The 13,650-nt window shown below is 39.9% G+C and overlaps 1 protein-coding gene across 1 annotated transcript in view; it reads right to left on the bottom strand.

Annotated features, from left to right (window-relative positions):
• Window positions 1–527: 527 nt before the first annotated feature.
• The window catches only part of ESR1 (estrogen receptor 1), a 177,119-nt gene continuing 163,996 nt past the window's right edge, over window positions 528–13,650 (bottom strand). The window contains exons 7-8 of the mRNA XM_030556594.1: window positions 6,164–6,347; window positions 528–4,857 (exon numbers count right to left, since the gene is read on the bottom strand). Coding sequence (XP_030412454.1) covers window positions 4,626–4,857; window positions 6,164–6,347 — 416 coding nt within the window. The 3' untranslated portion in view covers window positions 528–4,625. The remainder of the gene's footprint in view (window positions 4,858–6,163; window positions 6,348–13,650) is intronic.

Below are 13,650 nucleotides of genomic sequence, written 5' to 3'. Positions count from 1 at the left end.
CGCACAGTGCTAAGTGAGTGGCTGTGCAGGGAAGTTGCCCAAACCTTGTGACATGAAGGACTGATTCAGTGGCATCTAATAACAGTCACATTTAAAAAAAAGAAAAGACAAAAGACTCACAGCCATAAGGGTTGCTCTTTAGCCTCCAAGTGCTCATAGATGGTGCAGCCCATAGCCACATTTTAGGACTCTGCAGTCAGCAGGTTGAGCATCCATGCTCTGGCAGGAGCCCTGACTCAACAGGTACAGACATACATGCACACAGGCAATGCAAGGTCTTTGGAAGTGGGTACTACCATAGGAGAATTCAAGAGGTCTTTTCTCTTCCTGCAATGAAGGCAAAACTCCCGTGTCTTTTGCAAATGCACTTTCTAGCCTTAGACAAATGTACTGGGGACATTTTTTATAAATCTAAATGATTACTCATCATCTAGCTAGTCATCAAGAGGCAATAAGCAGAAAAAGCAGTTTTAAAAACTATCCAACAGACCTTGTTTTAGTTAATTCTTTATTTTGACATCAAATAGGTTGAGAAAATCTTGGACAGGTCAAGTATGCTGCTGGATTTTTTTTTAAGTCTTTTGTAACATTTGTTTCAAGGTGCAAAAGAGGTTTAATGTGTGTTTCATGTAACATAGCAAAACTTTAACAAAACAAGAAGATGTCAAAAACAGTATACGCATCAGCAGAATAATCTAACAAATACATTATGGCACTTGAACCTGGTACTAAAGAAAGGGCTCTACAATGAAAAAATAGGTAGTGCACAAAAGAAGCTTCTTTTTTATATATATACACACACAATAAGGGAGCATAAAGTGACTTTTTAATGCAAGTCTTTGTGACTAGCAACTTCTTTCTTTTCACTCTCAGATGGTCATTGTTTAATGAAAACAGATTACTTATTGGAGATGCACAGGGATACAGAGCACTCATTGAAGAGGAGATTGCAATATGGCAGCATATATTTCTTTAAAAGTTTAGGCACCTTTGAATGCAAAAAATGAGCTTTTTTTAAAAAAAAAATCTCTTACAGACAGTGCAAAATTTGAAGTGCCCTCACAAAGGCAACAATCAATTAGAAAACAACCTTTAGGACATAAAAAATATCTACATTTGAATTAAAACATAAAAAAAAGAGAATGCAAGTAGAAAGAAAAGGTTTTTAATGAAATATGAATTTTTGGTACCCAACATTTAAATCACTGAAGGCAATCTGAAATTGTGGTATATTTTTGGGTACTAGCTACGCATACTATGCATTAAGACCTGGCCTTAACTTCATAAATACAAAAATATTCAGTTTGTAAAGATGTAATATATTTGTAAATAGCTTTCAAAATAGCTGACATAATGTAGAATAATTGATCACACTAATTCTGCTGTCATTACCTTAGTGTTTGCATCCACACAATCCTGCTAGTTTTAAATTGGGTTGCATCCTAGTTTTAAAAGTAGGATATTATATATATATAGATAGATATATATATAGAGATATATACACACACACACACACGCAAGAACAGGGACTTATCTTGTTCCCATTTAAGTCTGTAGTTAGATTGACTCCAGGAGGCAGGATTTTGGTGGAAACAGTTCTAATTCTTAGATGTTTGGTTTCATTTTTGGCACAACTCTTTAAGAATTAAAATAGCGGTAATCAATTATTGAAATAGATCATGACTCCAGTATGAGAGCTACTGCTTCCACTGCAAAACATACTGACCTTGCATTATCAGTAGAAATGTAAGCTATTCATTCTTTCTTCCTTAGTGACATGTTTTCTAATCTACCAACCTCTTAAATGTACAAGAAGGAAAAATCAGGAAAGTCACCACAAACACCAAGAAATTGCTCTTGTTTTGTTTGTTTGTTTTATTTTTACTTCAGAACCACTCCTGTTGTCTTTCATAGGAGTTTTACCTGAGACAGTCTGCAAGTTCACATTACTACTTTCACATGTGCCCTGAACTTCTTGAAATGACTGTTATTTGAATGGCAACAGGTTTGCTATGCAAAGCAAGTTCATCTGCTCTATTATTGTTTGGTAAAAGCATAATTAGCTTCCCTGAATATTTTTCCTTCTCAAATGTAGTCACTACAGGATATTATTTTTCTTTTTCATATCCAGTACTAGGTATCGCAGTTAGTGCTGGCTTATCTACTGCAAATATAAAAGTATATATGAAATATAATCATCATATAAGCTAACAATCAGTTAGCCTCAGGCACAAATAACTACATATGTAATATGGTACCTCAAAAGCATATGAAAACATATTTTGTTTGATGTATTATAGACTTTGTCAACTGGGTTTACTGAATGGCTACATTCAATTGTCTGATATGTGAGCAATGCATCTTTTATATATAACATTATTTAAGGTGCTTTTTAAAGAAAAAATTAAGTTTTGAACAAGTTAATGATGTCAATCACAGACACTGCCTCCGAGTTAAAAGTATGTATTGTGGGAAATCATTATTTTTCTCTCTTGGGCTCCCACTGCTTTTGTTACAATGTACATTTGAACTAAATGAGGTCTTATTGCAAAGGCCAAGGCTAACAAAGAATCCCAAATTGCTGGTGTGCACCCCTATTTGCCAAATCATTTTTAATAGTCTGGGCCATGCTTTGGTACCCTTCCTTATGTTGGGTAGCACTTTATTCTATATGCAGGCTCATTGACTTCAGTGGACAATTTGCAGCTGAGGGTGCTACTCACCACAGCTAAAGTATCAGAATCCAGCGCTCTGTTTCCAGATGCCAACCGTGGCCCAAATTCATTTATTTAAATTCATCCAAGGATTAATTTGACCCAGTGTGCTTATTTGTTGGGAGAACCAAAGAAGGAGCCGTTAATTTAGATACTTTGAAGTTTAGAGGAGCTCTGTCTAGTTTATTACAAAGAACATGGAAGTTGTTAACACACTATATTTGATGGGCAACTCTGGGCTACAACTGGGTGACATTTGTCTTTTAAACTTAGGTATAAGATTCCTATGGCCCATTCAGATCTTCACCTCTGCTTATTTATGTCCATAATATACAGTACACCAAGATTTTCTCAACAAAAAAAAATTGCTACAAAATGAAAATAAAAATGTGTACATTTTGGACAAGATACTTAGGAGCCCCCAGTGGCCTTTGGGTAATGAATTGCAAAGAAAGACCAATGCTTTCTCTGCATAAGCACAAAGACAGGTGCTTTATCATAGTCACAAAAAAAATGAGACTACTGGAAACTAAATTAGTGATCTGCATTAGCAAGAGGGTTATTAAATTAAGATGAGATGAAAGCGCTTCACAAGTTGAGAGCTCACTAGCTTCCTAGGGAGTCTGAAAAAAATACCACACATGCAGCTAGTAGTTACCTGCAGATTTAGAACAAAAGTCTGTGTTCTGATATATACCTCTTCCCGTCCTTCCCTCCTTACCCCCACCAACTTCCACTGAAGTCAAGATGCACATGCCTGAGGGTATATTAGGCCCTTGGCTTGCAGCGCAAACTTGTACTGTCCCTCTCTATGTCTGTTCTTCCCTACTGCGAGTTGTTAATCAGCATACAAGGAGTTCTACTTTTGTTGCAGTGGAGACCATTAGAAATGATCATCTATTGCAATGTTTAATTAGAATGTGAGATACTGCAATCAACTGAACTAGAAAGGGTGGTAAATACCTAATTTTTAACGGTACCCAGTACAGGGAAGATTAAAGTTTATCTTCCCCTTTATTAGATGCCCTTCGTAAGTGGTTTTAACTCCTATTAGTATCAGTGGAAATTACATACATTCATGATTCCAAGGCCCAAAGGGACCATTTTGATCATCTAGTCTGACCTCCTGTATAATACAAGCCATAAAGCTTCCTCAAAATAAATGGATGGGTGAGTTCAATAGAGTTTGACAACACTTATTAATATTAAAGGCAATGGCACCACATCCACAGAAAGGCACACGTTTCCCAGCTGGCTTCCTAACAAAGTACTACCCACCCCAGGACTGAGATCAGAGAAGATTGAGTGCATTCAATCCAGTATGGCCATTGGATGATATAACCGCAACTGGATATAAATTCTATGTATTCTTGAAGGGGGAAACATCTGCCGATGTCAGCCAGTAAGGGAAATTTTAAAACAATATTACTTTCAGAAAGGAGTACTTTGTGCGAATATGACAGGCTAGAATCTACCAAGATCTGAACTGTGTAACTAGTCTTTAGTGGGGCTTCCTTGTGGCTCATCCTGGAGCCACTCAACCTTTCAGTGGAAACATCAATTACTCAAACTCAGCTCAGGCCCAGGCTCAAATGATTCCCAGCAAACGGTCAACAAAGCCCAAAATCTTGGCCTGACAAAGGCTACCGGAATCCCCACCCTAATTAATGCATGGGGTAAATAAGAGCCAGTTCAAATTAAGTTGGCCTCCCATCCTTGCAGGCCATCTGTAATAACAAAACCTCTTCCATTAAGGATTTTAGCAAGTGATCAATGAACAGTCAGACTGGAAATCACTGGTGCCTATTGGAGTGTTTACACGTGTGGCAATTTAGCTAAAGTGATGTATGAACTAGGTAGTATGCTGTTGGGATTCTCAGAATCTTATAGGCTTTTTTAACATGTGAACCCTCATACTGTATTTTGCAAATTCTCATCTTCCCTGTTTACATAAAAGGACTGCAAGGAATGTGATGAAGTTGATGCAGTTGTCAACTGGCTCCGATTCTCTTCTTCCATCTGGGGAGCATTTTTGGTGGCTGGGGCATGCAATCGGTGAGCATCTAGCATTTCCAGCAATAAATCATAAAGAGGGACTACATTTTTGCACTTCATGTTGTATAGGTGCTCCATCCCTTTATTGCTGTGGATTGCAATGAAAACAAAGTCAAAGGGCATTCCATAATAACACTCCATAATATTTATAGTGATTGCCATTAAAAAGTCACCATCTGGCAACAGCTACCACACAATAATACCTAAGATATCACAGTTTCCCCCACAAAGTGTTGGCTTTTAATGTTAATCGTCTATTCAGCGCCCATAACTACCAAATCAATGATTGTCAGACTTACCATAACAAGAAAAATAACTTAAAGTTTACAAAAGTAAAAAGAACAAACAAAAACAAAAACAAACCACCACTCTGGCTTTTGCCTGAATGTTTAGATCAGTTCTGGGAGGAAAAAAAAATTAGGGAGTGTTATTAATCCTTTCACCACCCACATTTGTAACCTCAGTGACGCTTGCCACTATTTTAAATGCTACTTATGCAGTGGGATCAAGGAACCATAACTCCATTCAACAACCAATCAGTGTGCTTTGACACCTTAAAAATAAACAGTACCTGTTTAGACCTGTCAGATTTCTAACACCCCAACTATAAGGTATAGGAGCCAAATTTCACTTCAAGAACTGAATAACTGAATTGATCAGGGTTGTGTCCCTCTCCTCTGTTTGCCAGAAGCTGGGAATAAGCAACAGGGAATGGATCACTTGATGATTACCTGTTCTGTTCATTCCCTCTGGGCAACTGCCACTGGCCACTGTCAGAAGACAGGATACAGACCTTTGGTCTGACCCAGTAGAGCCATTCTTATCTCATAGACCTTTTGCTTAGATTAAGAGCAAATTAAATTCTTCAAACATATCACCTCTAACTGTTAATTATTATTAAAAATCATGGAGACAGAGTCTGAATCCCATACTTCAATGTGAGTAGAGGTTGCAGAACTGGGGTGTTATATACTGTTTCAATTTACTCGGTATGTTATAAACAGAGTAAGACATTGTGTATAACACAACAACAATCAGGTCCTGCCTCCACCATTGGACCCATTTGCAGTACAGTGACACCAGAAGCAGAGGAACCATAAAGAGCAAAAGAAACAAATAGCGTTAGGGACAGTTTTCCCTCCCACATGATATTAAGCAGAAGGGCTGTTTGTATTTCGGAATTATGGGCCACACTGTGACGCCCTCATTCACACTGACTAGCATGTTGCCCCACAAGTAGTCTCTGAAGGAAAAGACCACTTGTGGAGTAAGTTACTATTCAACATGAGTTTATCAGAGTCTGGCTGTATCAACAGAGCAAAACCTTCCCTGCACGCTGAATTTTGTGCCGTTGCCTTGTACAATGCAAGAAGGCTGCATGTGCACTCTCTCACCTCATGTGCCTGATGTGGGAGAGTATGAGGAGGAGCTGAGCCAGTCGTCTGTGTTGCTGATCTGGAGAGAGACCTGACTTGGCCATTAAATGAATCAATGTATCTGTGATTTTGTCCAGAACACGATGAATATGCTCCTTCTCTTCCAAAGATTTCAAGGTGCTGGAAAGAAATGTATATACACCTGGGGGGGAGGGAGGGACAACACAAAGAGAGATTAGATTTTCACAGCTACAGTCTCATAGACAGGTATCTTAAGAGGTCAGAAGAGGCGTGAGAGCCAACCGCACTGTGAACTTAGTTCTCTTCTGGCAGTAAGAGGTTAGAGACAACCTAAAAAGAACATGGCTAAGGAAAGAATGGAGGTATCTTTAAAATGACAATGGTGAGACACATTGGTCTAGATGAAAAACAAAACAATGGGTATACTCAGAAAATATTATACAACCCAAACTGCAAATATGAGTAAGAAATAATAAATAATCAGTTTTCTTGTTAAGCCTCCTCTACTCCTGCTGCTTCAGCTCCCAGAGATTATTATTAAACGGTGGTGGCTTTCATGCACAAACCAACCCAACCCCGCCCCCCCGCCCCTGCCCCCGCACACACACACAAAAAGAGGATATGGTGAAAGCAAACTGATTGGCACTTTGGTTGGAGTCCTTTATGCTGTACCTAGAATAAAACAAGGTAGAAAAATGTTTCTGCATGAGGAAAAGTGTTTCTCATAGATATACATAATGTGGGATAATCAAAGTGACTGAAAGGGAAAACTGCCCTGCAGCCTTAATCCCACCTGCTCCATGTTTTAGAGTCTCTGGCTATTTCAAAGAATCTTTTTTTTTTCCCAAGGCAGGTGATGCTATTAGGTCAGTTATTGTATTGTTCAAAGAAGATGGGTGGGGTTTGTGAAAGACTAAATTCTATTCTTTATAAATTCCAAGCCACGCACCTTCATGAACAATCCACAATAAAATCTAGCGCTTGCAGTTTACTATTTCTTTCCATGCAGACTGATAGCACTGGTGCAATCTGAAAGTAAACCAGCAACCAGTGTAGTAGTGATGACAGCATCTGGAGAAACAGTCAAGTGGAACTGGAGATAATGGGCCAGATTACAAGTTCAGTTACTCCAGATTTAAACCTAAGTAAGAGATCAATTTACTATAGTTATAATAAATTTCCCACTTTCCTTGCTCCATCATGCTGTGTATTACACCTCACTGAGTAATTGTGTAATCTGTTTGAAGTTACTCCCGTCCCCACCTCTATTGTCTTGTCATCTCCTAGTCCCTCACATTTGATAGCTGTTTGATACAGGAACCATGTTTTCTATCTATACTGAGAGGCATCTAGTGCTCCTATGGACACCATTAGAAATAATCATCATAATAATAATGATCATAAGTGTAATTCTGTTGATTTCATTGGCATTTACATAGGGCCAGTGCAAGGATGTTTCATGCCATAGGCGAAAATTCCACCTTGCACCCTCCCCCGTCCCCGACCCCCCGCCCTGAGGCGCCCCCACCCGTGGCAGCTCCGCCCTGAGGCACCCAACCCCGCGGCAGCTCCCCACCCCCTACCCTCTGCCCTGAGGCACCCTCCCCACCCCTGCCCCACCTCCTCCCCAAGCATGCCGTTGCTGCTTCACTTCTCCCGCCTCCCAGGCTTGCAGCACCAATCAGCTTAGGCGCCGCAAGCCTGAGAGGCAGGAGAAGTGAAGCAGCCATGGCGGGTTGGGGAGGAGGCAGAGCAGGGGTGAGCTGGGGCGGGGAGTTCCTCTGTGTGCCACCCCTCCCCCCCTTACTTGCTGAAGGCGGCCCTCCCCGCGACCCTCCACCTCAGCTCCCTCCGCCTAAATGCCGGCGGCGACCGGAGCAGCCGAAGAGCTGGCTGCCGCAGTCGCCACTGAAGAAAATGCTGCCCCCCCAAATCCTAGTGCCTTAGGCGACCGCCTAGGTCACCTAAATGGTTGCACAGGCCCTGCATTTACACCAGAGTAAGTGAGATCAGAAGCTAGCCTACTGATAGAGAACAAAACAGCTATTACAGTGTGGTCTCTGGACGGCAGTTGCAGCTCTTCCTTTTATTTGTTTGCTTGCACTGGACTATTGCTATGAAGTTGTTTTACAAATATGAAGCAGTGACTGCTTGTCCTATATCATTTTTCAGACTGGAGCAACTCCATTGAAGAGAACAAGGCCCTTAGACCTTTCTCAGCCAAATGATTTTCAACCCTCCACACATCCATGCTACTAATAGGTTTTATGGCTTAGCAATATTCTAGAGGGACTAATTTCTTAATTCTGACTCACTGGGCTTAATCCATTAGTGGGAAATGTTTTCACAGTCCCATAATAGCACCAGCACAGCTCAGCTTGGCCAGGGGATGCTGCCATGTGTTATGAATACTTTAGGAATTCCTCCTAGTTTCAGAGTTCTAAAACCCTCTCAAAAGGAAGGAGTCCTGCCAGGAGCTCCCAGGTCTCACACTTCTTTAGCAGAGGAGCCATAGAAGACCTTTGTTTAAAAATATCAAAACAAACACCCCCAAAATGCCAAAAGACTTGGGCAATTGGCAACCCCTACTAATTAAATGTTGAATGAAAGACAGTTATCAGTTATCTCACTGCGCCAGGTGATTACTGCTGCCTTTCCTCACTGAGCAGGCATTTCAGAAACAGGAATATCAGCTGTTCATCACCAGAAAGAAGGGCTGCTGCCTTCAGAAAAGTTTGCTCAGCAAGGCAAGTCCTGGCTGCCTTAAAGCTGTCTCGAAGCCCTGAAGCAGAAAATCTAAGATTAAGTAAGTACCTTCAAAACTGTTTTCTTCCAACTCTGTATAACAATCCAATATCCTGATCATGGAAGGAGAGACAGAGGGAAAACCACAGCCACTGCAAGGGTAAGGCCCACATTCTGTGCCAATAAGGCAAAGCTGTGCTTCAAATGAATTTGTGGAGGGGGCTAAACAGTATGTTACCATATATGCTGTTGGCAAATGGTAATGGCAGACTTTTTGGATGCTATTGTTGAGGAGAAAGCCCATTTCACCCTTTCTAGAGCCACACAAGTGGAGTGTAAAGTGTCTGTTCAGTCTTGGAATCTAAAGACCACTACTGGCGATGCAACATCCCACCCTGCATGTTTCACCTGTTACAAGACAAGATGACCTAGATCAGTGGTTTTCAACCTACGGTCCACAGACCCCTGGGGGGACCGCAGACTGTCTAGGATTTCCAAAGGGGTCAGCACCTCCATTTGAAACTTTGTTGGGGTCTGCAAATGAAAAAAGGTTGGAAACCACTGACATACAAGAATGACTCAGTGGGAAAGGATGTTTAAAAACCACCATATCAATGGAAAAGAACAACAAGTGGTTATGCTGTGCCATGAAGCCATCCACCATGTAGTTTTAAGGCTGTATAGTACTCTCCCTGAAGTATTCATACAACTAACTCAGTTTTATCAGTCTCCATGGGCAAACCAATTAAATTAATTTTCTGCCTTGACAGAAATAACACCACATTGGTTTCCAGAGAGAAAGGGTGATAACTTTGCCATATACCACTGATCCTTTTATCAGACCCAATCCAACAGCAAGAACTCCGGCATTATGTTGCTGCCTTTGTGTTTCTGGTGCTTGTTCTCCTTGACCCAAATGGTAAGGAAGAGCCCTTGAAGCACTGCACAGCTGAACTGAATGTGCTTTTCAAAATACAGCTTTGTTTTGCAGCTGAAGGGTTTATTTCATTTTCTGCAGCCCTGGAGGGACAGATTCTGTTTCGTTATTGAAACCACAGCACTGTCCTAGTTATAAGAGACAAGCTGTCACCATGGTATCTTGGAAGAAATTCACAAATGGTATCAATATAGTGTATCTTGCAGTGCAAATACAACCTCTCACTTCTTCATACAGAAGGAGAGAGGCTTTAAGAAAAAAAGCCACTTTTATTTTTTTCTGATTAAGGCCACAGGGAAAGAAAGAAGTTACAAGAAACAGTGAAAAGGGACAGAGATCTGATTAGTGGTGGAGGAATTGTGGAATTAGATAGCAGATAATGATAACATCAAGGAATCCTCATCATTGGAGGTTTTTAAGAACACGTTGGACAAACATCTGTCAGGGATGGTCTAGATTTACTTAGTCCTGCTATCGCGTAGGGGGATGAACTTGATGACTTCTTGAGGTCCCTTCCTGCCCTATATGTCTACAATTAATCTCAATATTCTCTAATATGACCATGCACTAAAAATTTCAGGGAAAGGAAAGTGTTCTAGACTTAATAAAAACCATTTATCTGGTGCAGTAAATCTACACAACACCTTAGAAATGCAATTTAACAGATTAGATTTGAGATTGATTTGAAATATTTATGGCTAAATATGGCTAATTCAAATTGGCTGAAAACACATTTAGTTCCTTTTGAGATCAATTGTGTTTGTTCCATGTATATGTAATTTGCGTAACATGGTTCTCAATAAGTTTTTCCAAGATTTTTGTGTGCATTTTTCATCTGCTTTTGCTATGTGAGATTCATGTGTATTTTCTATAGGTTATTGTTCCAAATATAATATCTGTATGTTTTCTGTATATTTTCCACAGGAATCCCATCTCCTTCTGCATACATGGAATGAGGTAGTGTAAAATATCTCTTTTTATCCTCCTCATTCAGTGTGTGTGGCCACAGGCATGATTTACCACACACTATCCACATTGAGTACAGAATTACTCATTTCTTTTTCTATTACACTTACCATAGTAGTGCAGCACAAATATTCATTAATTTATCTTTATGACATCCCTGGAGAGAGGGGGAGTTTTTACAGATGGAGAATTGAGGCAGAGGGAGATTAAGGGCAAAATTTGCAAGCATTTTTTGTAGGTGGCTCAATCACTGGGCAGCCAGCTTGAGACACTGAAAATCTGATTTTTCACTGAGTACTTAGCATTTTTAGCACTTTATATGTTTTCAGTACTGTACAGTTATTTATTAATTCATCATTGCAACACCCCTCTACATGAGGTAGATGGGTGAAATATTATGACCCCATTTTATAGATGGGGAAATGGAAATGCTAAATGAATTGCCTAGGTTTCAAACACAGGGCCTCCTTTCTCTTAAGCCATGTTCATTCCTCAGACCATACTGCAAGGGGTTTTCAGTAGCTGTAGCTCTCACTCAATTCATCTGCAGTTGCAAGAGCTCAGCACTTTTGCAAATCAGGCCCAGAGCCTCAGGTTAGGCACCCATAAAATTAACAGTTTGTGACGACCTGGGAAAAGTTTGGTTTAAGAGACTTTCCTAGCATCACACAAGAACTCTGTGGCAGAGGCAGGGATATAATCCAGTTCTTCAGGGTGGCATTCAAGAGCTTAACCACGATGTTCTCCTTTCTCTTTCTGGGGCCCATTACCTTTTTCTCTATGCACATTCCTGCAAGAAACAAGCCACAGGAGTCCTACAGACACCACAGTCATTCTCTATACAACCCTAATTCATTCCCACAGCACTGGCCATCCTATGCATTGAATAAGGTAGGGGCCTGTGGAAAAACCAATATGTGATTGTGTAATTAACAAATGAACCATAACGTGTATACACAAGAGGACATAAACCATCCACAAAAAAGAGACATTGATCTGAGGTGAATTCTGGGCAATATTCACTCCTGGACCTGATTAAAGTTCTGATATCTCACAGCTCAACTAGGAGGTAGGGGGAGTGTATGAAGTTTTGCTACATATATTTTCAAAGGACACACAGCATATGCTGCTAGCCCTGTGTCTCTCTCTCTCCCTCTGAAGGCTGCAGAGTTGTTCTCTTCAGTGCTGAGTGTGTAATGCAGCCATGCCATCCCAAAATCATTACAATAAAATGTTTCTTTAATAGCACACCATCAGATACAAAATAAAAAATTTCAATAAGCAGAACATAAAGTCTTTCCATTCGTTTTTCAATAGTGCATGCTGGATGGGAGATTTATTACAGTTATTTAGCTCAGACTCCCAAGAGTTAAGAATACATCAACCACAGACTATATAGATCCAAGTGCACTCACTTCTTAACTTTGTACAATTTCCCCATTATAAGAAGAAAACAAAAGCTTCTATAACAAAAGCCAGATAGATACCACAAAGCACAGTGGGCAAGGTCTGGCAAGGGCACTGTCTAAGCAAGTCCTGCTATTGCCAGTCTAAATGGCATTGAACCTGGAACACTCAACTTGCTAAACTCCAATCACAGAACAAGGACACTTCAAAGTGTGGGTCAAACAAAACAGACAAGAAACATAAATGGAATGGAAAAACTTGAATGATGTAGTAATCATTTTCTAGGGTTAAATCAGATATTCCTTGTAAATCAATAATATGCAAAGAGGATAATCCAGTTTCAATGTATTGGCTAAAAATGATCATAATTGCCATGATAGTCACTTACACAGATCTTTTTTATTTTCAGGAAGTATTAAAATGTTTTGCTTTTATGAAGAGACTTTTTTTTGTTGTTTTATCTTCAATTTATCACATTGATCATTACGTTTGCCATATCAGTTTAAAGTATACTGAATAACTGTGTTACCTCAGATGCACTTTGAGATAATTACTGACAAATGGTGTGGCTATAGTTATTGGTAAATGCATTAAAAACCACACTGGGCTGAGATTTGTGGGGATACACATGAGGCGCTGTAGAGCTGATTTCTCATGTAGAAATTGCCTCAGAACTCCCTTTCAAACTATTCATGGTAGGGGCAACCAAGATGTCACATTACCATTGGCTGGTGTCTCACAACCACCCTAAGTGACCTTCTAAACAGTCATCAAAGGCGTAGAGGACCCATTACAGCTGCTCAGGTAAGCATGCCACACAAAGCAGCTCCTTTTCCCCAATCCAATTCAAATCATTGGGGTTTTTTTTTTTGCAGAGTTTGTAAACTATTTCATTTTGAAATTATCAAAATGAATATTTGATTTTTTTTGCAAATGAAACAGTTTTCAGATTTCTGTCTCACTGAGAATTTTGAAATTTTTGTTTTTTGTCCCAAAATTGGAACCAAACCAAATTTTCAGAAACATCTGTGGAACAGAGTTTCAGTTCTCCACCCAGCACTTGTTGAGAAGTACTGCCATTGTCCTAGCAGCCTGGGAGTCAATCAGAAGGCTGGGATTCTAACCTGTGTTCACCTTGGGCATAACCTGGAGAATGGTAGGAGACTCTAAGGTTAAGTAGAATAAGAGTGTGGTCCGGTACCATTGGAAATTAATTTTCCATTGTGATAATTATGCACTTTACAACAGAATCCAGTTTGCTCCCCCATGGCTGTTTTGACCCCACAGTTACAAGAACTCTACATTATTCAAAAGCTACTTTAGATTCTGACTAAAAATGACATTGTTAGTTAAGGTGGTATCAATTTTATATAATCACTTTTGGGAGTAGAACCTCTTAACAGAAATTAACATTATGACTTTAGAATAT

Source organism: Gopherus evgoodei, chromosome 3, assembly GCF_007399415.2.
Source record: "Gopherus evgoodei ecotype Sinaloan lineage chromosome 3, rGopEvg1_v1.p, whole genome shotgun sequence".
In the NCBI taxonomy this organism is placed as follows: domain Eukaryota; kingdom Metazoa; phylum Chordata; order Testudines; family Testudinidae; genus Gopherus; species Gopherus evgoodei.
The sequence above is the reverse complement of the archived record's forward strand: the minus strand, read 5'-3'. Positions and strand labels throughout refer to the sequence as shown.